This window comes from Herpailurus yagouaroundi, unplaced genomic scaffold (genome assembly GCF_014898765.1).
Source record: "Herpailurus yagouaroundi ecotype Mexico unplaced genomic scaffold, PumYag 213, whole genome shotgun sequence".
Lineage (NCBI taxonomy): Eukaryota > Metazoa > Chordata > Mammalia > Carnivora > Felidae > Herpailurus > Herpailurus yagouaroundi.
Window position 1 is genome coordinate 4,243,249 of NW_024412444.1, and position 25,550 is coordinate 4,268,798.

Genomic DNA, 25,550 nt, shown 5'->3' on the forward strand with positions numbered 1-25,550 from the left:
GTGAGATCATGACCCGAGCTGAAGTTGGACGCTTAACTAACTAAGCCACCCAGGTGCCCTATGTTTGTTTGTTTGTTTGTTTGTTTGTTTGTTTATTTATATTTTTTTATTTTTTTGAGAGAGAGAGAGAGACAGACGGGGCGTGAGTTGGGGAGGGGCAGAGGGAGAGGGAGACATAGAATCCCAAGGAGGCTACAGGCTCCAAGCTGCCAGCAACAGGGCCTGACATGGGGCTCGAACCCACAGGCTGTGAAATCATGATCTGAGCCAAAGTTGGACACTCAACCAATTAAGCCACCCAGGTGCCCCGTACTATGATGAACTTTAGATGAGATATCCTTGCTAAAGCATTTAGCACAGTGCCTGGCACATTAGAAAGCACTCAGTAAATGTTAACCATAAGGTGATTTTAAAACTTGGCTCCAAATTCTTTGACACGCCTCAGGTTATGTTTCCTCTTGAATCTGGATGTGCTTATGACTGCTTTCATTCATAGAATATAGTAGGGTAACACTTGGTGTCATTCCAAAGCTAGGTCAGAAAGTATCAGCCTCCATCTTTCTCCCTGGGACTGTGACTCACCTTAGAAGAAGCCCCACTTTCCTAAGGTCACCATGCTGAGGAGGGCACATGGCGATGCTCTGGCCAACAGTCCCATTTAAGTCCAGCCTTCCAATCACCCCCACCGAGATGGTAGACCATCCTTCTTGGAAGAACTTCCAGCCCCAGGTGAAGGCCTTGGACACCAGAAAGCAGACTTGGGGCATCTGGGTGACTCAGTCGGTTACGCCTCCGACTTCAGTTCAGGTCATGATCTTGTAGTTCATGGGTTCGAGCCTCACATCATGCTCCGGGCTGACAGCTCAGATCCGGAGCCTGCTTTGGGTTCTGTGTCTCCCTCTTGCTGCCCCTCCCCCGCTTGCGTGTGCGCTCTCTCTCTCTCTCTCTCTCTCTTTCAAAAATAAATAAACATTAATTTTTTTTTTTATTTAGAAAGCAGACTCAAGCCATCCCGCTTATGTCCTCTCAAAATTCCTGAACCATAGACTCCCAACAGCACAGTAGAGGGGTTGTTTTCTCAAGCAGCTAAGCTTTAGGATAATTTCAGGACAACATAGCAATAGGTTATGAAACACCACAACTGTCATTCATGTCAGTTACTAAAAACGATTGTGACAGTTATTAACATTAATCTCAAATAGTGATCATTAGAAATTATTTTCCATGATCACACAGACTTCTCATTCTTGCCACCTTGTATCCATTCGCCCTTCTTCTGGGAAAAACACCCTGGGAGAAGCCTGGAACCCCTATATCTTTTCTCTGGGGCTTGGCTCCTTCTGTGTCCTCCCCCGGGAGCACCCTCCCTCCCTCCAGTCTTTTTGCGGCTCACTCTTGCTCATCCTTTCAAATTTCTGCTCAGGTCCAGAGAGCCCGCTCCCCATACTGGGTCAGGCCTCCTCTGTAATCCTGCGAAGACCGCCGAGTCTCTCTTTGTGCCTTACACATTGCACTTGCTACGTGACGTTATAAATTTCCATGAGCTCCTTGAGGGACAACACTGCCTTATTCAACTTCATTCCCCCAAGCCCTGCCGTTTGCACAGGAAAGACAGTAACTGGTCAAAGTTTAACCACCGGCTCCGGAGCCAGACTTGCTGAGTTTGAAGCCTGGTCCTGGCAGCTTCCAGCGGTGTGGTCTTCCCTGAGCGCCTTAAAATGCGTGTGTCTCATGTACCCGGGGCTTCATGGATCCTACCTCACTCATAAATTTCCTTGCAATTTAAAGATGAAAAGATTTAAGGCAATAGATCAGTCCTGGATATAGTGTAAGCCTTCAATTAATTGCTATTTATTGATTGCAAACTATTACTTATTGGTTTGTGACCATATAGCAGGGCAGGAAGCCCTGCTATCTCATTTTTCTGGCTTGGTTTGTGATTTTCCCCTCCCCATCTGCTTTATTTTTGTTTGCTGATTTGTTTATTTGTTTAGCCTGGGATCTACCAGTCATTCCCCAACAGGGCCATGTACCCTCGGCTCATCTTGGGGAGCTGGTTGCAAAAACTCAGGTAGTCCTTTGGCGATTCTGCAGTCATGAGTGAAACCAGGAAACCTGCAGCTTTAACAAGGTTACTAGGCAACCGAGTCCACGAAGGTGGCCCGTGTCCCGGGCCAGCATTTAGGAACACTGACCTAGGATTTGTACCCAGTGTTAATTTTCCTGTTTTACCTTCTAACTGCATTTCTCAAGAGGGTCGCTGATACATACCATTTTCCCTTCAAGCAGCAATGTGCAGTCTATTTCAAACAAGCATCCACAGGCCATTTCAATCTCTTTACAAAATGCCCTCTCCTCACCTCATTTTGTCCCCCTCATTGGCAGTTAGCATCTGCCCCCATCCTTGTTCACCAAAGGCCTCGACTGTAGTCAAAGGATGAGCAGCTGACGGCTTCTTTTAGGGGAGTGGAATTGCAAATATGGGTGATAAATAAAGCTGTTCTCTAAAAGGGCCACTCTCTTTGCCACATTTGTGCTTTCTCTACCGGCGGTGCCGCCGTGGGCGGGGCGGGGGCGGGGGGGGGGGGTACTGAGGCTTATTCATAAGGGAATGAATAAATGGTCCAAGAATCGCTCCAGAGAGTCAGAAGCTAATCCTCTTTGTCAAGTGGAGAGTGCGTTTCCCTATTTCATGTTTGCTTATGAATGTCACAGCATGTATTCCTAAAACACCGTTCCCGGAGGGAGAAGACCTATAATTCTATATTATGTTCTATCACCTTATCTCAGGATAAATTTCAGATGGAAAGGGGATAGCAGAAAACCAATCCTTAGAACACACCTGTGAGGCCCTTTGAATAGTGCTTTGTGAATGAATTGCCCTTTATCTCTCTCCCCAGTGATAGCATCACAGCTTAACTGGCACTCACACAGCTGTTCACAGCTGCACACAAGATGCTAGCCAGAGCAGAACGTCAACCATTTGTCCTCGTGTGGCGCAGCTTAATTTATTTCCTTTGAGGATGGAGTCTGATATTGTGTTCTAGCGAGAATCTAATCGGCAGATCTAAAAGACATTCGGAGGTCAGATTTCAGGGATGAGATGAGTTTCCATGTATGATGCATCTGCTGGCTATCTACCCCTGCCCCTGGAAACATACCCAGTTGAGAACTAATCTTGACGGTGAGTTTGTTTTTTGTTGTTTTTTTTTTAATTTTTTTTTCAACATTTATTTATTTTTGGGACAGAGAGAGACAGAGCATGAACGGGGGAGGGGCAGAGAGAGAGGGAGACACAGAACTGGAAACAGGCTCCAGGCTCTGAGCCATCAACCCAGAGCCTGACGCGGGGCTCGAACTCCCGGACCGCGAGATCGTGACCTGGCTGAAGTCGGACGCTTAACCGACTGCGCCACCCAGGCGCCCCGGTGAGTTTGTTTTTAATAGACCTTGAGCAGGAAGTGAACCGGGGCGGAACAAATGTTCTCGTTATTTGAGGGAGAACCATGGCCACACTCCACGTCTCAGCTGGGTCAGCTGATGCCAGAATACTCTTCACAAGTCACTTCAAGGCAGTGTGACAAAAGAAATTTATTGAGTGCTTACTACATGCCAAGCAAATGGGCAGGGCCAAAAAAGGTAATAAAAAGTTTTCATTTCATTAGAATGTAAGTTCCGTGTCTTGCTCCCGAATGCCTTTACCATGCCTGGCACAGTTTAGATGTTCAATAAATGTTGAATAAATGAATCAGTGTACTCAGTAAATCAGTCTCATAAGGGGTGCCTAGCTGGTTTAGTCAGTTAGGCATCTGACTTCAGCTCAAGTCATGATCTCAGGGCTCATGGGTTCGAGCCCCACATCGGGCTCTGTGCTGACAGGTCAGAGCCTGGAGCCTGCTTTCAGATTCTGCGTCTCCCTCTCTCTGCCCCTCCCCTTCTCACACTCTGTCTCTGTCTCTGTCTCTCTCTTTCTCAGAAATAAATAAACATTAGAAAAATTTAAACATCACACTCAATTAGCTAGACCGCCCTGTTCTAGTTTGCTCTAGGAAAGACAGGGAAGTAAGTTTTGACCCTACTACTCAGAAAAGATGTTCCAAAACAACATGTATTTTAAATATCTTGAAACTGACAAAGGGTCCATTCAAATTGACCTGGGGACCCAGAGGATTATCCACCTTCCCTGTAATTTGGCAGAAAAGTTTCAGTAACAGCCAACCAATGGTTGCCAGAGCCACAGAGATTTGCCTGAAATTTTGGGCAAATGCGTCTAAAGATTTGGTAAGAAAACACAACCAATTTTTTTCTTTATGTACCTTATTGGGTTTAATTTTATGGCAATAATATGCATTGCTTTTATAAATGGGAAAAAATAATTCATTTGGATAGAAGCAAAATACATATACACGTTAAAAAATAAAGGTAGCGTTTCTAAAACGAAAGCTTTCTTTGAGATTAGAAGGAAGTGAAACAAAATATTCAACAGCGCATGTCTCTGAGTGAAATTGCAAGTAATTTTATTCTTCTTTAAAGCTAAGCAAGAAAAATGAGGGAAAAGTTAGAGCATGGAAGTACATGGAAACGAAGAATGAGATTGATATCCAAATTGTACGAGTTATTCCTAAAAAATTAGTGTTAAGTAATATACTATTTAATTTGCTAGGATTCCCATTTTTCCAATTTTTTTTTGAACTCTTTGGCAGAGAAGTAAACAGGGATAGGAGGAAAGTCAGCTTCAAATATATCTAAATGCAGAAGCCTACATTTTCTGGGGATTTTTTTTTTTTTATTCTGAGACAAAAGGTGGAGATTCATATAATGGAACAGAGGTCACATGGGGAAAGAAACAGGAGTAAATGAAATGGTCTTCTGAACATAGCTTTTTAAAAACCTTACCACTAAATGGATATATGACAAACATATAATTATCTAATACACTGAAAAAGTTACATAACTCATTAGAGACAGTAGTAGACATTGGGAAATGTATGACAATTCATTTCAAAGTTGCCAATGTTTTCACCTGCATTTTCAAAAATATTACTATATAAGCATTATCGCTAGCAGCCCAGACCAATGGGAACCCCTTAAGCTACAAAATAGAAAGAATGAAAAAAAAAAAGGGACCATCAAAAACAGGGTAGACTGGAAAGGCACTAAATTTTGCACAAAGCATTAATCTCGAAGTCTCAATTACTGGCCCCTGGAGACTAATTTTTCAGTTAGAAATTGACTTTAGTATCAGAGGCCTGAGCATGAATTCATAAAATGTGCTTTCACCCACTTTTTTTTGCTTGAGGGTTCCAGTTACAAAGAAATGCATCAAGAAAACAAAAATCTATAACAAGCGAGAGAATCCTAGACAGACCGATAAGGACGTGAAAGAAATCATTTGGCTTCTAAAACCGATGCAGGGGGTTTTAATGACCGGGGCAGACAATGGTTGAAAGGGGAAAACACTATCTGATGCATAAAGAACTCCAAGTTACTCAGAGTGGGCCCCAAACCTTCTGGGCATTGGTTTGGCTCCAAGATCACCACAGCGGATGATTAAATATCATTGTTGATACAGCAGAATAGTATACCGGAGTCTTGTTTTGGTTCCTCCCGGAGTTTTTCCTGCTCTATTAAAAAAGGTAGGCAGGCCTCTGTGTCCTCTTGTTTCAGAGGATTTGGAAAGTAGAGCAGAAGACAGAATTCACCTCAAAGAAACTTGCAACTTGGCTTTTTTTCCGAAAGTCTCTTTATTAATGAGGCCACCGTTTTTGGGGGTCTCCATGATTCATAACTGAACCTAATCCTAACTGACATGGAAATTACTTCCAACCTGAATGAGTGGTAGTTAGGAGTATAATTTAATTTGATTATAGAGAAATAATGTCATATTATCTTTGCACACCAGAGTTTAGGATCTGTGTCTCTCCCTCTCTCTTTCTCTCATACACATATATGTATGTGTGTGTGTGTGTGTATACATATACATATGTGGATTTATGTATGTATATGTATGTATATCTATGTATGCATTCTAAAACTTTGTGTGCATAGTAATCACCCAAAGTGCTTCTTAAAATAAAGATTCCTGGGCCCTACCCCAGAATTTCTAATGCAGTAGGTCTGGGATGGGACTGAGAACTGCATTTCTAAAAAGTTCCTATGTGATGCTGATAATTCTGATTCTGATTCCACACTTCTGAGATTCGGTTTCTCCAACTATCTAAGGTAATGGGTGAGTTTTATTTTATTTTTTTTTTAATGTTTAATCTGTCCTGGACTGATGCTTTTGTAAAATACAATAAAAATGAATTACTAGAAAAATGAAATATTAAAAAGGTTTACAAATACAAGTCCTGTTTTAAAAACTGTCGCTTAGATTCCACATCTGCATACACACAGAATTCCTCTGCGAATTGTTATAAAAGTTTCCGAATGCTGACCCACAATGTCTGTACTTACCTCATTGTGGACCGGTTACAGGAAACCCACGATACACTCCTGGCCTTATTGAGTAGCGTTGGCCTGGGGGCCCTAGGGATGTTTCCTGTGTGAGAAATTCCGGCAGTAGAATGGAAGATCCCAAATTTAGGCCAGAATCTCCTACCCTTGCCATTGATGGTTAACAGTCCTTTCTCTTCGCCATCCGATATAAAGGGGGAGATGATGATTTGTTTCGGGTCTGGTTCAATGGTATAGACAGCTTCTTAGCATCGCTTACAGAAGAGCATTATAGAGGAGCTTCTATTGAAAAACTTTTAAATAAAAGTCTGGTCATCAGATCTCCCTTCCCTCTATGGGATCTGTCCCCCACTTTTTTTTTTTTTTAATTTTTTTTTTCAACGTTTATTTATTTTTGGGACAGAGAGAGACAGAGCATGAACGGGGGAGGGGCAGAGAGAGAGGGAGACACAGAATCGGAAACAGGCTCCAGGCCCTGAGCCATCAGCCCAGAGCCTGACGCGGGGCTCGAACTCACGGACCGCGAGATCGTGACCTGGCTGAAGTCGGACGCTTAACCGACTGCGCCACCCAGGCGCCCCTGTCCCCCACTTTTAAAATACTATTTACTAATAATTGGCAACATATTTTGAACACTTACTATGTCCAGAAACAATGATAAATTGTTTATAATTAATGTATGTACTTTACATACATTATGTCACTTAAATTCTCAGCAACCTTGCAAGGCAGGTGCAATCATTATCCCCATTTTAAGAGGAGGGAAAAAATGAGTCTTTGGAAAATCACGCAACTCGTGTGAGGTCATACAGTGGGAAGTGGGCACTTAAACCAGGTCCTGGTTTTTAACCAGCATGCTTTGCTCTTCATCTCCTGTGAGACCTTTTCCTGCAGAAATGCAGGACAAAAGAGGCTGTGAGCATGAATGCAAAGCATCCTGGAGAATGTACCAGGAGACCCAGGCTTAAGCCCAGACTCTGCCCCTAACTAGCTGAGGACTTAGGAGAAGTCATTTTCCCTGTGGGCATCATTGAATTGCCATCCATAATTTTCTTCAAGAATTAATGTTTCTCAGGGGGTCATAAGACATTCTGTGAGAAATGGGTTTGAGGTCAAATACATTTAGGGAAGACTGAATAGAACATCATGCTCTTTGAGATTCACATCGCCGACACCTTAAAGGGTCTCAAAAGCCTCTGTGGTGAAATGATTTTATCTAACCTAAAATTCCCCCGAAAAGTCACTGATCAGAAAAAACCTGTTAGGTAACAGTGGATCTTCATGGGCTACAGTTCTGGAAACTCTACCCTAAGGTTTTTCCGGTTCCAAAATTCTGTGTATCTATGACCGGTATTCTAGTTCATATAGAATAGGGGGAAAATGCTCATAATAATAGCAATAACAACAATAATAATAGCTAAACCTTATAGTGCTATCATTATGTGTTGGATGGATTAGAAACCCAGACACTGTTCTAAATGCTTCACATTTATTAATTCATTTAATCCTTGTAACCGCCCTATTATAATAATTATAGACATTAGTATTCCCATTTTACAACCGAGGTCACTAAGACCCTGAAAATAACCATTAAATGTCTCTCAAACTGAATCATTTCTTAAAGACTTGGCTTTTCCCGCATGCCCTGAGGAGAGTATCAAGAAATGAAATAGAAATAAGTCCATTTATATTTTTTATGTTTTGCCTTGTGTGCATCATTTGCATATCAAAAGCACTCTAATGTGACTGTAATCTGCACTGTTTAATGTTTCTGACTTTCTTTTCCTCTCTCTCTGTTTAGCATGGCTCACAGTCATTACCCTCTTGATCAAGTTACAGACAAAAGCCGCCTTCAAATTAGGCCTATTAAGATTTGCTTTTAATGAGGAGATAATTCCTCCAACAACACAAGCCAGATTCGGCTGGGGTATGATTATGCAATCAGACCATCTCTCAGAAAGGAAAGGAAAAGCAGACTTTTGCCTCTTCTTCGAAGGTTTCCAGCCCGCTTTGAATAACTTGATGCCAATTCAAAGCCCAGGGAAAACCTAGTATTTGAGGCTTCTGAGTGATGAAGCAATCACGTGGCCTGTGCTCCTCTCTGACAGTGGGAGAGTTACTATTGCAAGGATCTGAACTTAGAAGGCACATTCTCGGGTTCATAGGACTGGGAATCACAGGAGGGAAGAGAAATGCTTTCTTTCCCCAAGTCTGAGCTGTGCTACTTGCATTGAATTCACTTGCCAGCCAGCCTTCCGTCTTTCTGGAACCAATCCCCTTCGATACTTGAGTACGACAATTTGATAATTAACTCCAACCTTTTGGGATTTTTCTGAGTGCTCTTATTTTCATTTTAATTATATTAAATAATGCAATAGTAATCTTCTGCATATTCACTTTCTAAAATGCTCTTTCGGGGCGCCTGGGTGGCGCAGTCGGTTAAGCGTCTGACTTCAGCCAGGTCACGATCTCGCGGTCCGTGAGTTCGAGCCCCGCGTCAGGCTCTGGGCTGATGGCTCAGAGCCTGGAGCCTGTTTCCGATTCTGTGTCTCCCTCTCTCTCTCTGCCCCTCCCCCGTTCATGCTCTGTCTCTCTCTGTCCCGAAAATAAATAAATGTTGAAAAAAAAAATTTTTTTTTAAAAATAAAATGCTCTTCCAACCAAATCATTTCCAGATACATTCATATCCCTTTCATGCTCATCTTTGTCAGTCTTGGGTTAAGAAATCTTTATCTGTAACTTATTGAATGCCGCAACCGATCATTTCCTTATATGTAAGATCTACCTACTACCTCTGTTCATCTGAAAGTCTTTTACAATAATATGCAACAAGGAGAATGAATTGGGGCCATCATCGACTACGCATGCCTTAATATTTCATCTCTCACTGTAGCACTACTTTAAAGAGATGTGAGCTTCCTGAAGGATTTGTAGGCACGGAGCAACTTTAAATTGTTGCCTTTGTTTGTCCAAAATTGAACTTAGCACCATTGTTAAGGACTAGCTCTTAACCATAGGCTGGGGATATAAAAGAATCCTTTAGAAAGAATAACAGTTACTAATACTACACGTGACTCTACATGTAGAACTGGACGTAGTCACATGATGTATTTGTTCTGTATTCATATGGCAGAAACCAACCCGTAACGGCTGGGGGCTGAGTGAAGGAATCACAGGAAGTGAAATGGTCAAAATCAAGAGACCGAGGTCTAACTTGATCTTGAACACCATCCTACTGCATATGCAGGCACACACTCCCAGGTGACTCACCGTGGTCCCTTGTGTGAAGCTAGTGTCCATTTAATGTCATGCCCTTTCAGTTCCATAAATACTTGTTTCTTTTTCTGATTATTGTCCTTTTCACACCATATTCTGGATTTCTAGAATGCTCTTTACCCAAACATTTATGTGGGTCATTTCTTCTTTTCTCTTTCTTCTTAGCCCAAATAAATCATCAGAAAAGCTTTCCCTGAGCACAGTTTCAAAAGCAAATCTACCCAATCCCTCTTACTTTTTCTCCTCTCCTTGTCTATCTTCAAACGTGAATCTTATTTGATCTACTGTTTATTATTTTTAAACCTGTGCTCCTTGTTACAGTTAGATCTTTGACAGAAAAATGCCTATTTTGTCCACGGCTATATCTCCTCCCTAGAGAGAATATGACCAGATTGACATTTTACGTTTTATTTGCTCAGAAGAATATATCTTCTTGCTCATATCTCATTGTTCGTTTTGGTTTTCATTTCCTAGTATAAATTTCCATCACTGGAGGCCAAAGTTGTGTTTTATGTGTATCCCAATTCCATCCTTTAATAAATCCCTTTATCCCCCATATATTTTGAGTGTGATTTTACCTGTTGCTTCTCAATGAATGTTGTAGGTAAAGATGTTGAAGAACTCTCTCCTTTGAGAGTTCACTTAATATTTCTCCCAGATGAACTTACTGCCTCACAAAAGGGCTCTTTGTCTTTCGAGTTTAACCGGCTCTTTGTCTAGGCTGGTATCCAGCACCACAGGAGTAAAATGTCAATGCTCTCTATTTAATCAATGTTTTATTCTTGGCTTGTATTTCAATGGGGGGGGGGGGGAGGGGGGATGAAGCAGCAATTCAAATGTCGTTGAGGATGTTTTTTTTTTTTAGTCTCTTTTTAATTCCCGGTCTATGTTATGTGAATCTCAATAATTTATAATTTATTTTCAGTCTGTAGAAATCCCTTAGAGAAATGTGCTTCTCATTTGCTCCAAGACACAACAGCTGTGCTGACACTACCAAAGTCAAGGCTACCCTTTGCTCAACCGAAGCGGTCGTGGTCATTTTACTCCGTTCAGCTTTTGTGGGTTTTTTTGTCATAATTCGTAGACTTTATTGTTTGCAGAGCAGTGGTGGTTCCCAAAGTGCATTTTGTGGAACACTATCTTCCCCGTGCCTCCCTGCCCCCAATTGGTTTTGATGAGCCAGGGCTTTGGGAACCCAAGTCTTAGCCCAGTAACAGCTCTGAGACCTGTTAGAAAACCAGTGGTTTCATTTGGTTTAACTTTTAGCAGCTTCTCAGTGTATTTATTTGACTGTAACAGAGGTTCACGAACTGTGCTCCCCAGCCCCCCTGGGAACTTATCAGAAATGCAGATTCTTGGGCCCCACCCCACATCTACCAAACCCAAAACCCTAGGGCAAGGAGAGGCTCAGCAATGTGTATTTTCTCAAGCCCTCCAAGTGAATTTGATGTTGACACAAGTTTGAGGAACCACGGGACCATGGAAATTTTGTACTGGGATCACATGCCAATATCCCCAGGACACTGTATTCAAATCACCGGGGATACTATTCGGTAGGTCCGGAGTGTGGTCCAAGATGCTGCATTTCTCACAAGCTTCCAGGTGCTACATTGATGCTGTAGGCATGTGGAGTCAATTTTGAGTAACAGGATCACAAGACGCTTCCAACGAAACTAGAACAGGCATGGCTAGTATGCAGAGGGAAGAATATTTGGCTGTGTTCTTAGATTGAAATCATGGGCAAAGTGCCTCCCACTGCCCACCTGACCAGCCCTCCTCCAGCCGTCCACAGACCTTTGTTGGAAGTCAGGTGGCAAAGGCACCTGGCCACTTACCCTAGCCTGGGTTCAAAGACAGACACATGGCAAAGGAAGAAGTGGAGCTAGAGATCCTTGAGCTCAGGAATTTTTCTTGCACTCACAAGTCAAAACTTTATAGCTATGTGGTCCTGGGTAGCTGGCATAACCACTATGAGACTCATTTCCTCTCCGGTCAGTTGGACATACTAATAGTACCATGTTAATAATTGTAATGAAAGTTAAGTATTACATTCTTTCCAAATGCTTGCTCTGTGGCACTTAGTAAGTACTTAATAAATGAGGAGGAGGATGACAACCATGATGATGACGGTCCCGTCTAAGACTGACACATCCTGGGGCGCCTGGGTGGCTCGGTCGGTTGTGTCCGACTCTTGATTTCGCCTCAGGTCATGATCTCACAGTTCATGGGTTCGAGCTCCGCCTGCTTGGATTCTTTCTCTCACTCTCTCTCAGACCCTCCCCTGTTTGCTCGTGCTCTCTCTCTCTCTCTCTCTCTCTCTCTCTCTCTCAAATAAATAAAAGTAAAGTTAAAAAAAAACTGAAACATCCTGAAGTCAGCCTCGTAATTCAATAAAGGATGTGGAAGAAAAGGTCAAGTCATCTTAGTTTCCCTCCATGACTGGGGAACGCAAACTATATATTTCCCCTTGATTCTCTCCTTCTTGTAGCTCCAGCTGTCAAAATCACCTACCTAGACATCCGCCAGATTTGTTTGTGAATACTGGAATGGCTGCTTATTTTCTTCTTCCTAGTATGACTGGGACAAAAACAGTCTTGTATAAAACTTGAAAACCTTCCCTCGCCTCAGAACATTCCACGGAAGATTAAGTATTTGCTTGGGCTCCAGGCCTTTTGCAGTGCGGATCTAGGCAAGAGGTAAGGCAGCCACGTGGTAAGAGGTCGTGCGGATCTAGACCAGAAAGGTAGAGAACCCCATGGGGAAGGACTGGGTCGGTGGCTACCACAGTGGGGACAGCAAAAAAGAGACGGGAAAGCCCTCAAGAGCTGGGGTTTGCGGTTGAGTCTGAGAGAGAAGAAGAGAAATTGTGAGAGAGCACCTGCTCCGATAAGAGGAACTGATGTGTGGTCGAAGAGAGCTTTAACAAAGTCTCAGCCGTGACCTGCATCTGATGTCCCTCCATCTCTCAGGGGGACTTTGGTGACCAGCCACATTTTTTAAAGTGATTCGGGGAGGTCAGGCTTGTGACATTCTTGATGGCGACAACATGCAGAGATGGAGCTTGAGGTAATCTGGTACCATTTAAATAATACGCTTCGATGTTTTATAAGGTGTTGCGTCTATAGTCAAAAGAATACTACCTGTCTCCCTCTTCTATTCGCTTTCTCTTTTAGGAAATGAACTAGACCCTTACAGTTTAAACATCCATCCTTGCCAAAATTAGTGATTCTCAAGTGGGGCTAGTCTCACCCACCCCCAAGGGGCATTTGGCAAGGTCTGGAGACAATTTTGGTTATTACCACTGGGGGGGGGGGGGGTTATCGGATCTATTAGGCAAGGGCCTGGAATGCAATTCAAGGGTGACCCCCCCCCCCATAACAAGGAATTGTCTGCTCCAAACTGTTAATAGTGCCGAGGTTAATAAACTCTGGTCTAAATTATTAGAGATTTTCCTTCCTCAATTCCAACTTCCAGAAGGTGATTTGTGTAATTCCTCTGATTATAATTTACACCCTTCTAATAATTATAATTCTAACAGAAAAAAATTCTAAGTATCAGAAACCTTGACAATTCTTACGGACTTTCATTCTATCTTCTTATTTATCACAGTAAATACCCTTAACAAACCAGCAATTTTCTCTGGAGACTCCTGCTGTAAAAATAAACTTAATTAACCACGAAATAAAATCTCCAATTCTCCAACATCAATTACTTTTGAAATTCCCTTGCCAGTAACACAATGTACGGTACATTTTATCTGATCAGCATGGCTAGTGTTTGCCATGCCAACTTGCATCTTGGAGAAGCTATTGCCAAGCATCTGAAGAGGCAGTAAAGTCAAATGTAAGAGCCTCATCTGGTTTTCCTGAGCTCAGGCTGAGGTCTAGCCTGGGAACCGGTGAGCACGGGCAGTTGACAACACCTCTCTTAAGCTTGACTTCTTTTAAGCAAAATCAGTAGAAATGCAATTCAATTCACTGTCATGTCTCTTCCGGTTCACTCCAAGCTCTGATTGAGAGCCTTCTCGTCCGTGAGAAATAGTGCCTTCCAGTTGACCTTTGAAGGACCATTCAGTAAAGTTCAGCTCAGCCTGAAGCTCGAGGAAGGGTTTGTGCTACTTTGAAAAAAAAGTAAGGGAAGAAAGGAGGAGCATATGGCAAGTTGCCACTGTTAAAGTGCATCTATCTAAATGGAAATTTAGCATTTTCCCCTACCAAGAAAAATGTGGATCCAAATAGAATTTGAAAACTAGTAAAAAAAAAAACTAGTAAAAACTAGATTCCCACAGAAAACAATGAATCAAAACTAATAACTGTTGATCTTCTTTTCTTCTTCTTCTTTCTTTTTTTTTCCAGTCAGGCCAACACCATATTAAACCATGGCCAATACCACTTCACTGCCCTTAATGTCCCCCTTCCAAAAACAAGTAAAATAACACATTTTAAAAACAACATAAAAACAATTTGCATTGAGTTCATTGTAACAGAATGTAAACCAAAACACATCTTTGAGGTTCGTGCACAGATGGCAGGTCCCAGCCCTCCCATGGTAGATGCTAAGCACAAAAGGGAGTCCTCTCCCACAGGAAGTTGAGACCACAAATATCCAACACTACAGAAATGGCCGAGCACTGCCCCTGTCCAACATGAGATGCATTAAACCTATTCATCTCCTTTTTTTTTTTTTTAAGTTTTTTAAATGTTATTTATTTATTTATTTATTTATTTAGGGAGCAAGAGAGTGCACACGAGCTGGCAAGGGGCAGAGAGAGAGGGAGACACAGAATCTGAAGCAGGCTCCAGGCTCCGAGCTGTTAGCACAGAGCCCAGTGTGGGACTCCAACTCAAGGACTGCAAGATCATGACCTGAGCTGAACGAACCAAGCCACTCAGGTGTCCCAAACATGTGCATCTTGTGAAGCAGTCCATCTCTGGTCTTCTGGGGGAAGTTTTTCTTTCAACTTGAACTTGTCAGTAGATTCTTACACAACAGCAACAGGTCATGCTCTCTTGAGCCCCACGTTTTAGTGGGAGAGATGGATTTGTGCTGCTTTGTTTAATGTCTACCACCTGGTTCCCATGGTGACTCAGTAAGCATTTGTAAGAAAGCTTCCTGAAGTCTGGAGTCATGTTGAGCAAACCTTTTTGACCCCAACACATAGTTAGCAATAAATTTTATACCGTGACCCCGTATAAATATGTGCTGCATTCACACATGCACACACACACAGAGTTCCCTCAAGTACAGAATTTTCTCCGATCTTTCTTGTGTTTGGGCCTTTATACCAGTTCCTTCTGCCCACATCACTGTTCCTACCGACTCTCTCACTGCCTTGTCTGTCTGGATGAGGTCTACTCATTACCTATGTTCCTTCTCTATCCGTGAAGGCCACAATCTATGTCTAAGTGCCATGGTTCAACACTATAGAAAGCCCAGGGAAAAACTGTCCACTTATTTGTGATAAGACTGAACAAGGAAGCAAAATCATCAGTTTTTTTTTAATATCAGTTTGATTAGAAAAAAATAGGAACAATATTGATTATTACTTCAATGAGTCCTGTTTGCTTTTTTTTTTAAATGTCTTTCAAATCATGGGAATATTAATTTTTAAAGGTCTTGGTTTAAAATTTTTTTTGAGGAGTGCCTACGTGGCTTAGTTGGTTAAGCATCTGACTCTTGATTTCGGCTCAGGTCATGATCTTGTGGTTCACAGGATCGAGATCCACGTCTGGCTCTGCTGATGGCATGAAGCCTGCTTGGGATTCTCTCTCTTCCTCTCTCTCTCTCTCTGCCCCTCCCCCTCCTACATGCACACTTCTTCTCTCTCTCTCTCAAAATAAATAAACATTTAAAAAATTTTTGAGAGTCTTATTGACTTAGCTTGATCTCTTAAACGTTACAAATCTGGAGACTGAGCTCCAGAGAGGATAAATGACCTTCCAAAGCCCATCTCGTTTATAAGTACAACAACTAGGATGAATGATCACAGCCTAAAACACAGAATTCTCCTCCAAAAGCACAATTTGTCTCATCAATGTTATGAAGGTAACAGATGACCCAGAATCTCAGTTGAGTAGAAAAATTGAGTCAACAGTTGAGTATAACAATTCTACAAACATAAACAAAGATCACTTGTACTCAAAGCTATGCAAGATTTATCAGAAAGTACAAAGATGAATTCTATGCAGTCCTTGATTTTAATACTTTAGATTTAATCGTACCCACATTCATCCTCTTGTTTAACCCACAACATAATTCTAATGGAGCAAGTGCTACATTTTCCCATTTTGAAATGAGAAAGTCCTTTTTCTGGTAACCTGCAAAACATCATTCAGAGCCCGAGGCCTCCATGGCTGCCACATATTGCACAGATACTTTGAGAATTCAGAGAAAGGAACGATTGACTCTGGTTGGGAAATATGTGTAAGGCGTCTTAGAGAATCTGGGATTTAAAGCATGTGATGGAGAGGCACCTGGGTGGCTCAGTCAATTAAGCATCCGACTTTGGCTCAGGTCATGATCTCACTGTTAGTGAGTTCAAGCCCCACATAGAGCTCTGTGCTGACAGCTCAGAGCCTGGAGCCTGCTTCTGATTCTGTGTCTCCTCCTCTCTCTGCCTCTCTCTCTCTCTCTCTCTCAAAAATAAACAAACATCAAAAAACTAAAAAAAAAATAATACAGCATGTGATGGATTTCAACAAAAGGACTGTCTAAGGTGGCAGGTACCAAAGGATCAAAGAAGAAAAATGGAAAGAAAATTCTAGACCTACTACTTGGAAGATGTGGCTGCAGTCAGGCTACAAAGGACCTTGAATGCCGTTCCAGGAAGCCAGCAATTCCCAAGGGATGTTCCACAGAGCACAGTCTCTGTTGGATGTCAACAGGGTCTAAACAGTGTTCTATCGCCAAACAGGTTTGAAAAGCACTGGATTAAAAGGTTTGACAGGTCTTTTACTGTAGGACTGCTCAGAGCCTTGAATAGGGAACAAAATTCATAGCACTTCTGAGATTTATTTGATCACAGAATATCCATTTATGTTTTTTCCTTTCTTAAAACCCAGTTGACAGACTAATGTTCCATACGCCATACTTAGAGAAATAGTGCTGTTTGTGGCGGGAAACATTAATAGAGCTGAATCTTAGGAAAACTGACCTGACAACAGTGGGAAAGGCTTCCAAAGAGGGAGGTGAGGTACAGACGAGGAGACCAGATAGAAGGCCAGGGTAGGCATGCTGGTGAGGAGTCATGATTACCTTAAGATGAGTCCTCAAGTGGGAATAACAATTCACAAATCATTGTGCCCTGTAAGAAAAGAAAGAGAAAGAAAGAAAGAAAGAAAGAAAGAAAGAAAGAAAGAAAGAAAGAAAGAAAGAAGAAAAGAAAAAAGAAGAGAAAAAGAAAAAATTGGAAGCAACTGAGGAATTTTGGACACAGGTTGGGTTTTAGATGGTTTTAAGGAATTATTTTTATATGTTAATTTTACATGTTATAATAGCGTTGTGGTTATTGCTTTTAGAACATCTTCATACGTTAGATACATACTGAAATATTTACTGCTAAAATGATTGACTTGAAAAGAAGACAGCTTTAAAAAAGGCTTAGATGAAACAAAAATGGCAAGATGTTGATAAGGCTGATGAGTTATATTCTTGACTTTTGTGTATGTTTGCATATTTCCATAATAAAAAGCTGAAAAGAAAATCAAAGAGAGATCGGGAAGGAATATTCTTCACTATTTTAGGTTGGGTTCCCTAGGAAATTAGCTCCGACCTACAGATCTGCATGTAATTCTCTTAAGTTTAAACCCTGTAGGAGGAAGCAAGAGGTAGAACTGGGCCCAAGGAGATGTTGAACCATGATGTGGTCACAGCAAGACCTCAGTAGCTTCCTGCTAGAAAGGCCTCGCGGTCACGTGATGTCAGGGGGTCAGGCCTTTATGCACCTCTCTCTGCCCTCCCATGCAACACACATATTGACCAGTCACTGGATTGTGAGCTGCCTCTAGGGAACAGGCATGACTTAAGACAAGACACTATCGGGACACCCAGGTGGCTCAGTCTCTGTTAAGCATCTGACTTTGGCTCACGTCATGATCTCGCGGTTCGTGAGTTCAAGCCCCGCATCGGGCTCTGTGCTGACAGCTCGGATCCTGGAGCCTGCGTCAGTTTCTGTGTCTCCCTCTCTCTCTGCCCGTCCCCTGCTCACACTCTGTTTCTGTCTCTCAAAAATAAATAAACACTTTTTATTTATTTATTTATTTATTTATTTATTTTTTCAACGTTTATTTATTTTTGGGACAGAGAGAGACAGAGCATGAACGGGGGAGGGGCAGAGAGAGAGGGAGACACAGAATCGGAAACAGGCTCCAGGCTCTGAGCCATCAGCCCAGAGCCCGACGCGGGGCTCGAACTCCCGGACCGCGAAATCGTGACCTGGCTGAAGTCGGACGCTTAACCGACTGCGCCACCCAGGCGCCCCAACACTTTTTTTTTAAAGACGCTATTTGGCTGACCCTTCCCAGAGAGAGCCTCCAGTGTCCAGACTCTGAGCTTACGGCAATTGAGGTAACAAGAACCTCGGTCCTGAATGGGGAATCTGGACAGCATACCATGGCACCCAGCATACGTTCCATTTTCTTCATCTTTGAACATTTACAACACTGACATTTTTCTTCCATGTCACACGCAGTTGATGATTATGTGTGTGTGTTGTTTTGTTGGCTATTACAGAAGAGTAGCCTATTTGCATAAAAGGGGCACGTGTTGACAAGAAATAGATCTATTGCTTTAAATTCATCTTGCAAGTGGTTTTCATTGAACTAGCAGGAAACTAATGCCCTTTTAAAACTTTATTAAAATCATCTGGATATACTCAACCTAATAAAAGCAGAGTACACGGCTGGTGGACTTCCTGCAGCTCTGGGTCTAGAGCAAAAAGAGGCTTATGTGATATCCTACATTTGAAATTGTGGAGAAAGATATGTTCGTGGCCTAAGTAAATAATGTGGTTTATGAAGCAGAGTCACAAATAGCGTCCCTGCTCCATTTCTGTCGGCGTGACTTTTTGCATGCCTTTGGCATTCTGCCTCACGTGGTGTCTCCATTCTCTGTGTGTCTACGTATGTCAGTGCTGTTTTATTGGGGCTGCCGCCTCTTCCGTTCATTCGAAGACCTTTCCCGTCTCCGTTCAAGCGAGGTCAATTCCGAAGTGAACCTGTGTACAAAGAGCTGGATCACCCCAAGCTAGAGAAGCATTTCCGTGTTCCCTTCCCAAGAGGCAAGCTGTGCCTTCATCATAATTGGCTTCTGCTTAATCTAGCCATTTTAATGGTTAATTATAAATAGGAGCTCTAGGAGGGATGGGACAGCCGTATTTAAATGAGGTCACTCAGGTATCCGAGCACCTTTCTGGGGCATTGTGATCTTTTCCTGACTTTTTGCTCAAAGGGGTCAAATAATTTGCACCTGATTGTTGCGTTACTTTAGAATAATCGCCCCCACTGTTAATGAAAGGTGTACATACAGGTAAATTCACGCAAACACATGCCTCTACCAAAAGCCAGCATGCAACCTCAATTACACTTGATTCCGGGGCTCTGAAATGCAAAGGAAAACACTGCACACAGTGGGGTAAAACTCCTGTACAACAGGGAGCTAGGAGGAAGTCTTGAACAGCATTACTCCAGCCAACATACACAAGCTTAACATTACTTTTTGAACCTATGGCCATGTGCATTAAAGATGAATATCTTGCCCATGAAAAATTAATGTCCCAGAGCTCACAGTACCGTTGTTTCTTTGTGAAATGGAGTATGCAGAATGTCTTTTAAAAATGCAGCCTTTTGGTGAATAGATTGCTTTTCCTCTTTTGGCTTCCGCTGGTAGTTGGATAGGACCCTAAAGGAGTGTTAAGTAAAGGAGCAAATAGTTATAAAAGCGCTCACCAGATTCACAGGAACATGGGAGTGGATGGAGGCAGTGTGTGAGACCAATTTTCATCATCACGTGAAGCAAACAAGATGTCTCTCGTCCTATTTTTGTTTCTTGATCTTTTGAAAAGGTATATGCTGATTTCTCTTTTCTCGGCCAGCAGATTGACTTTTAAACAAAGAAGACTCTTTTTGAAGGCCGAAAGAAGAAGAACTCCACTAAGGAGGGCAGAGCTGGCCTGGGGACCCTGTGAGTTATCAGGTAAATGTTATGTCTGGAGCACAGACTGAGATAACCAAGCCTCGTGGGGCCTTGGATCAATTTAATTCTGATGAATGACCAGTTTGGTAAATATTATTTACATTACTACACAAGTCGGGTCTGTTCCATTCATGTTTGAACAACCCACACGGTCTGCTGTGGCATAGCCTCTCCAGTAATCCCCACGGACTGGCTTTCCCCACTGTTAACTCACAATTAGAAGGATAATTAGTAATGAGGGCGCTTTGCTTTTGAACTAAAAATGAAAACATGAGTGAATAGCTCAATAATCTAGAATTTCAGCAATTCTTGAACCGCAGACCTCAAAACTATATTCTCTGAGATCTACAAAGATGGTAGGATGACTTTTAAAATTTTTCTTCTACTTCTGTTTAAGGAATAACATTGCTAAACAAACAGTTCAGGATTTCAAAAGGCAAGAATGTCAACCATAGTTCTATCCCTTTCATACACGTTTTTCTTTATCAGCATTTTCTATCGCTCTTTATTTACATGTATTCATTTATCCATTGACTCACTCATTCATTCTCTAAGTCTTCTTAAGCACTAACATGTGTCGGCCAGTGGTTTAGGCCAGAGATCAGCAAACATCTTCCATGATGGGCCACGTAGTAAAAGACTGAGATTTCCAGGGCCACCCAGGCTCTGTTACAACTGCCCAGGTCAGCCATTGTAGGGCAAAGACAGTCATAGACAATATGTGAACAAAGATGGCTGGTGGTGTTTCAATAAAGCTTTATTTACAAAACAGGCAGCGTGTCAGATTTGGCCAGCTGGCCATGGTGTGCCAAACCCTGCCACAAGGCCATGGAATTATCGAGACAAACAAAATAGGCAAAATCCCATTGAACATACATTGCAATTGGGGGAGCCAGGTAATAAATACCAAGCAAATAATTTCAGAGAGTAACTAGTACAACAAAGGAAATGTATTTCTTATATTAGAATGATAGTATACCTCCAGTATGGTGCCCTCCTTTACTGAATTGAATATTATTTTGTGAATGTTTTCTACACAGCCACACAATCTTCATATTTACTAGCCTCACAATATATTGCCTAGTTGCTATACCATATTTTTTAATGTTTTATTTATTTATTTTTGAGAGAGAGAGAACGGGCCGCAGGTGTGGAGGGTGGCGTGCAGAGAGAGGGAGAGAGAGAATCCCAAGCAGGCTCCACACTATGCCTGATGCAGGGCTCAATCCCACAAACCATGACATCATGACCTGAGCTGAAATCCAGAGTCAAATGCTTACCAACTGAGCCACCCAGGCGCCCCAAGTTGCCATTCCATATTTCACTGAATCCTTCCTCTATGTGTATATTTAGCTAAACCTAATTTATGAGCATACAAATGGAGGGAGCAAATAAATGAAGGTGTTCATCTTACAGTAAACTTTTTTCTAATTCTTTGTTTCTGCTTTGGACATCTAAGTCCAATAACTCTAGATCAGGAAAAAAGCAGACACGAGGAAGTTGAATGTAAAAAGTGTTTGCCCTGTGCTAAAAAATTTGTCAGTGTCAGATATCCTGCAGTTTCAGGATGGTCCTGCACATCAGGATCCAGAAGCCTCGACTGTTTTGAAGAAAGGGAGCAAACAAGTGGGAACCTCACACTTCTGTTCAGAGCCTGTATTTTGCCCCCGCCCATTAGCCCCTCACAAGTAGTATATTGGAAACAAAATCTCTCAGAGAAAGATGCTCACGTTCAAATGCATCATGCATTGATTGAGTGCTGACTGGATGCAAAGCACAGCACATGGCCCTTTTTATGGGAATATTTAATGAATGTGACAAAGCCCCTTCTCTCCAGGTGGACACAGGGACCTGCAGGGATAGGATAGCTTCAAACCCATATCAAGTGATAAAATATATGGAAGGTAAACCCTATTCCCTTCTGCTTAGTATCCAGAGTAGAGAAAGAAAATGCATGGGACCACGACCTCTCTTTCAGAAGTATTGGCTCCTAACGTGCTCTTCTCCTTGGGAAGAAGAGTAACCTCTTTGATAGGAGGGACTGGAGAACATGGGGGTGCCATGCTTTCTGTATTCTGTATTCTTTTTGTCGATACTGATAGCGACAAACATATATTACTGGAGTTTCTATATGCCAGAGAGCAACATTTTCATCTATTCAACCCCCATGACAGTCCTGTGAGGTGGTACCATTACCATCCGCTTCTTAGAGATGACAAGACTGTCACAGAAACGTTGTGAGCTGGGTATTTCTTGGCTAATGAATGGCACGGCCAGGTTCGCTCACGTGTCCAACGCCACGATCAGAGCTCTCAACTTCTCTGCTCTGTGACTCACCTGAGGGGTCGGCTCTGTTCTGCCATGATGTCAGCCAACCTGGGAAGGGACAGTGTCCGGGCCGCTCCCCTCTTTGATGGAGGCAAAAAAGCAATTTCCATGTTTCCTGGGCTTAGCTATACCAATTGCTAGATTTGGTAGAGGTGGACAGAAAATCCAGTCCATGTTCTTCCAATTAGCAATGTCAGCTACAAAACTAATCCTTTCATCTCTCTTGGTTTAATTCCTGTATCTATTTTCTCGAATTTTGGTTCTCAATTTAGAGGGAAAAGGATGTGATTCTTACCGTAAACCTCTAACATATGTACGGCTAACAGTAGTAAGCAACAGCAGCTAACAATGATTATGGTAGAGCAGTCATTGTGCTAAATGGTTTAGTTATGTATTGGCTCTTTGAATTTTCACTGCAATCCCAAACGAATTGGTACTACATATTATGGAAAAGGAAAGAGGGCTTAAATTTTAGTCTGTCAAATATCCCCAAACGAGTCAGTACTATATGTTACAGAAGAGGAAAGAAGGATTCACTTTTAGGCTGTCACATAGGCTTCTGGTAAATAAAAAGGGAATGACCATTTTATTAGCTACATGGCATATTAATAGGCAAACCCCACACTTGATTGCGGTGGTCTTTGATGTTAACATCAAATAATTCTGCCTCGAGAGAGACAGTATGAGCAGGAGAGGGGCAGAGAGGGAGGGGGGGAGACACAGAATCCCAAGCGGGCTCCAGGCTCAGAGCTGTCAGCACAGAGCCCAACGCGGGGCCCGAACCCAGGAACTGCGAGATCATGACCTGAGATGAAGTCAGACGCTTAATCAACTGAGCCACCCAGGCGCCCTCTTCCGATATTTCTTAGGACGAAGACCGAAATCCTCAACACTGCCTTCAAAGCTCTGGAAGGTCTGTCCCCTGTCTGCTTCTGCAGCCCCATCTCCTCCCGCTCCCACGTCTGCACCCCGTCTACACTGGTCCGGTTCAGTTCTGGGGCTATCTCATGCTACTTCTTGATCTTCCCTATCCCAGTTTCCACATCCACGCACATTCTTGTCTTTTAGGCCCCCCCTTCAAAGTTACTTCCTCAGAATTTCTTACCTGCCAGCCTAGATCTCCGTGTGAGAGGTCCATATCCTATCCTGTTCCTATACTTCAGAGGACTTATCTCAACTTGTATTTGTTTGCTTTTGTGGGTTTTTTTTTCCGACTTCATTTAAATAAAGCTCCGTGAGGGCAAGATCCGAATCTGTCTTGCTCACCACTCCGCTCTCAGTGCCCAGCACAGTGCCTGGCACATACTCACCCAGTACATATTGTTGACTCGGGGCCCCAGGATGCAGTTGTACAGGCTGTGTACTGCCCAGCTCCAGGGGCGCCATCCACACAGACGATATCAGTGATGCTGCCTGGATGGAATGAAAGAAGGAATAAATAATGAGTAAACAAAACCACTGATACTGAATTGTGTTATTGCGGTGGGGCACCCGGGTGGCTCGGTCGGTTAAGCGTCCGACTTCAGCTCAGGTCATGATCTCACAGTCTGTGGGTTCGAGCCCCACATCGGGCTCTGAGCTGACAGCTCAGAGCCTGGAGCCTGTTTCGGATTCTGTGTCTCCCTCTCTGTGCCACTCCCCCACTCATGTTCTGTCTCTCTCTGTCTCTCAAAAATAGAGAAATTGTAAAAAAAAAAAAATGTTTTTAAAAAAAAGAATCGTGTTGTTGCGGAACATGATATTTGACATCCAGTATTTCCTAAAAACCGTAAAACCCCAGGTAGTTACATACGCCTTGCACGTATGTTACACGGAAGCAGTTATTTGGGCATTTTACGTGTTCCGAATGAGATCTTTTTTGCTCTCCTCTGAGAGAGCACTTTTTTTCATACTCTTGAACTTGGTCCACAACCCTCCAGGTGCCAGTATAAAGTCCCACTCTGGCTTCTTAATTGTACAGGGATCTCATTTGTAACTTGCAGGTGAAAAAGCACTAAAGCTGTATTCCATTTGTGAGTCAAAGTGTGTTTTGAATATAGGATTCTTATTCAATGGGACCCTTGGGTAATATCTGTAATGTATTATAATATGCTGGTAAAATATATACAACCCTCGGGGGAAGAAAAAAGTGACACCCCAAAGAAGATGATAGATCACAGTATTGAAAGCTGGGGTAGCTGGCACAGGGGACTTTAGATAACTAAGTGTCTATCGGAGATAATAAATCTTGGCCATGATACCAGTCTCCAAGTCTTGCCACACATCTCTACTCTGTTTATTACCCCAGGCTTCCCTGCAGCAGAAACGGAGCCATGATTATTACTAATGCCATTTATTAATAAACTTATAAAGGGTAGTGGCTTAAAAAAGTAAAATGGGAATTCTTTTGCATGAATTTGGGTTGGGTGAAGCGTGTTTGTTTTTTTTTTTTTAACTATTTATTTTTGAGACAGGGAGAGACAGAGCATGAACAGGGGAGGGTCAGAGAGAGAGGGAGACACAGAATCGGAAGCAGGCTCCAGGCTCTGAGCCCTCAGCCCAGAGCCCGACACGGGGCTCGAACTCACTGACGGTGAGATGGTGACCTGAGCCGAAGTCGGACGCTTAACCAACTGAGCCACCCAGGTGCCCCAAAGCGTGGTTTTTTAAGACCAAGAATTGCTACATCATCCCCAATACTTGTCACCACTTCAAAATCCTTGAATCTCAAGTTTCTGCATTCTCCAAAGAGACTATCAGGTCCCCGAGGACAAGACCTAGGCCTTGAATTTGTTTTTGTATCTAACTTACATGCACTGACAGTGCCTTGCACAGAGAGAGTTGGCAGGTCTTGAAACTGAAGTAATGACTCAGTGAAATCATTAAACCAAATGGCTTAATTAAACCTGAGCTAAAATGCCACACTACCCCTAAAACATTGGTTTTTCAAACTAAGAACAGAATATTGACTTGGGCAAGTTTCTCATCTCGAGTTAACCCTGGAGACAGTAGGTGCCCTGACGCGCCACCCGTAAACTTCCTTCGGGGTTGAAGGACTTATCCTCCCTGCTAGAAAGCACCCTTGGTTGTCTGCCCACCTTGGGAAAAGACCGCTGAGGGACGCTACCTTGCCCTCTGCCAGTACCTGGTCAACACCACTGGAAAGGCCAGGCCTCCTCTCTCCAACTCAGGACGATGTCGCAGGGTCTCCCCAGCTCCAGAGCTCCCACTGGGGTCTGCTGAGCTTTTGCTGAGAATGCAGAACAGCCCAACCTCTCTCTCTCTCTCTCTCTCTCTCTCTCTCTCTCTCTCTCTCTCTC

The 25,550-nt window shown here is 42.8% G+C and overlaps 1 protein-coding gene across 12 annotated transcripts in view; it reads right to left on the minus strand.

The window, feature by feature from the left end:
- The window catches only part of LOC121016759 (uncharacterized), a 231,994-nt gene that overhangs the window by 39,349 nt on the left and 167,095 nt on the right, over nucleotides 1-25,550 (minus strand). For 5 of the 12 annotated variants that reach the window (XR_005784437.1, XR_005784436.1, XR_005784435.1 and 2 more), the window contains 2 exons: nucleotides 23,562-23,664; nucleotides 18,567-19,629 (listed from right to left, as the gene is read on the minus strand). Coding sequence is in view for 7 of the 12 variants with exons in the window: in XM_040454528.1 (XP_040310462.1) it covers nucleotides 19,559-19,629; nucleotides 23,562-23,664 (174 nt within the window). In the remaining 5 variants the exon portion in view is untranslated. Of the gene's footprint in view, nucleotides 1-18,566; nucleotides 19,630-23,561; nucleotides 23,665-25,550 lie in introns of those variants that run through there. The other 7 variants (XM_040454530.1, XM_040454525.1, XM_040454527.1 and 4 more) reach the window with 3 other exon arrangements.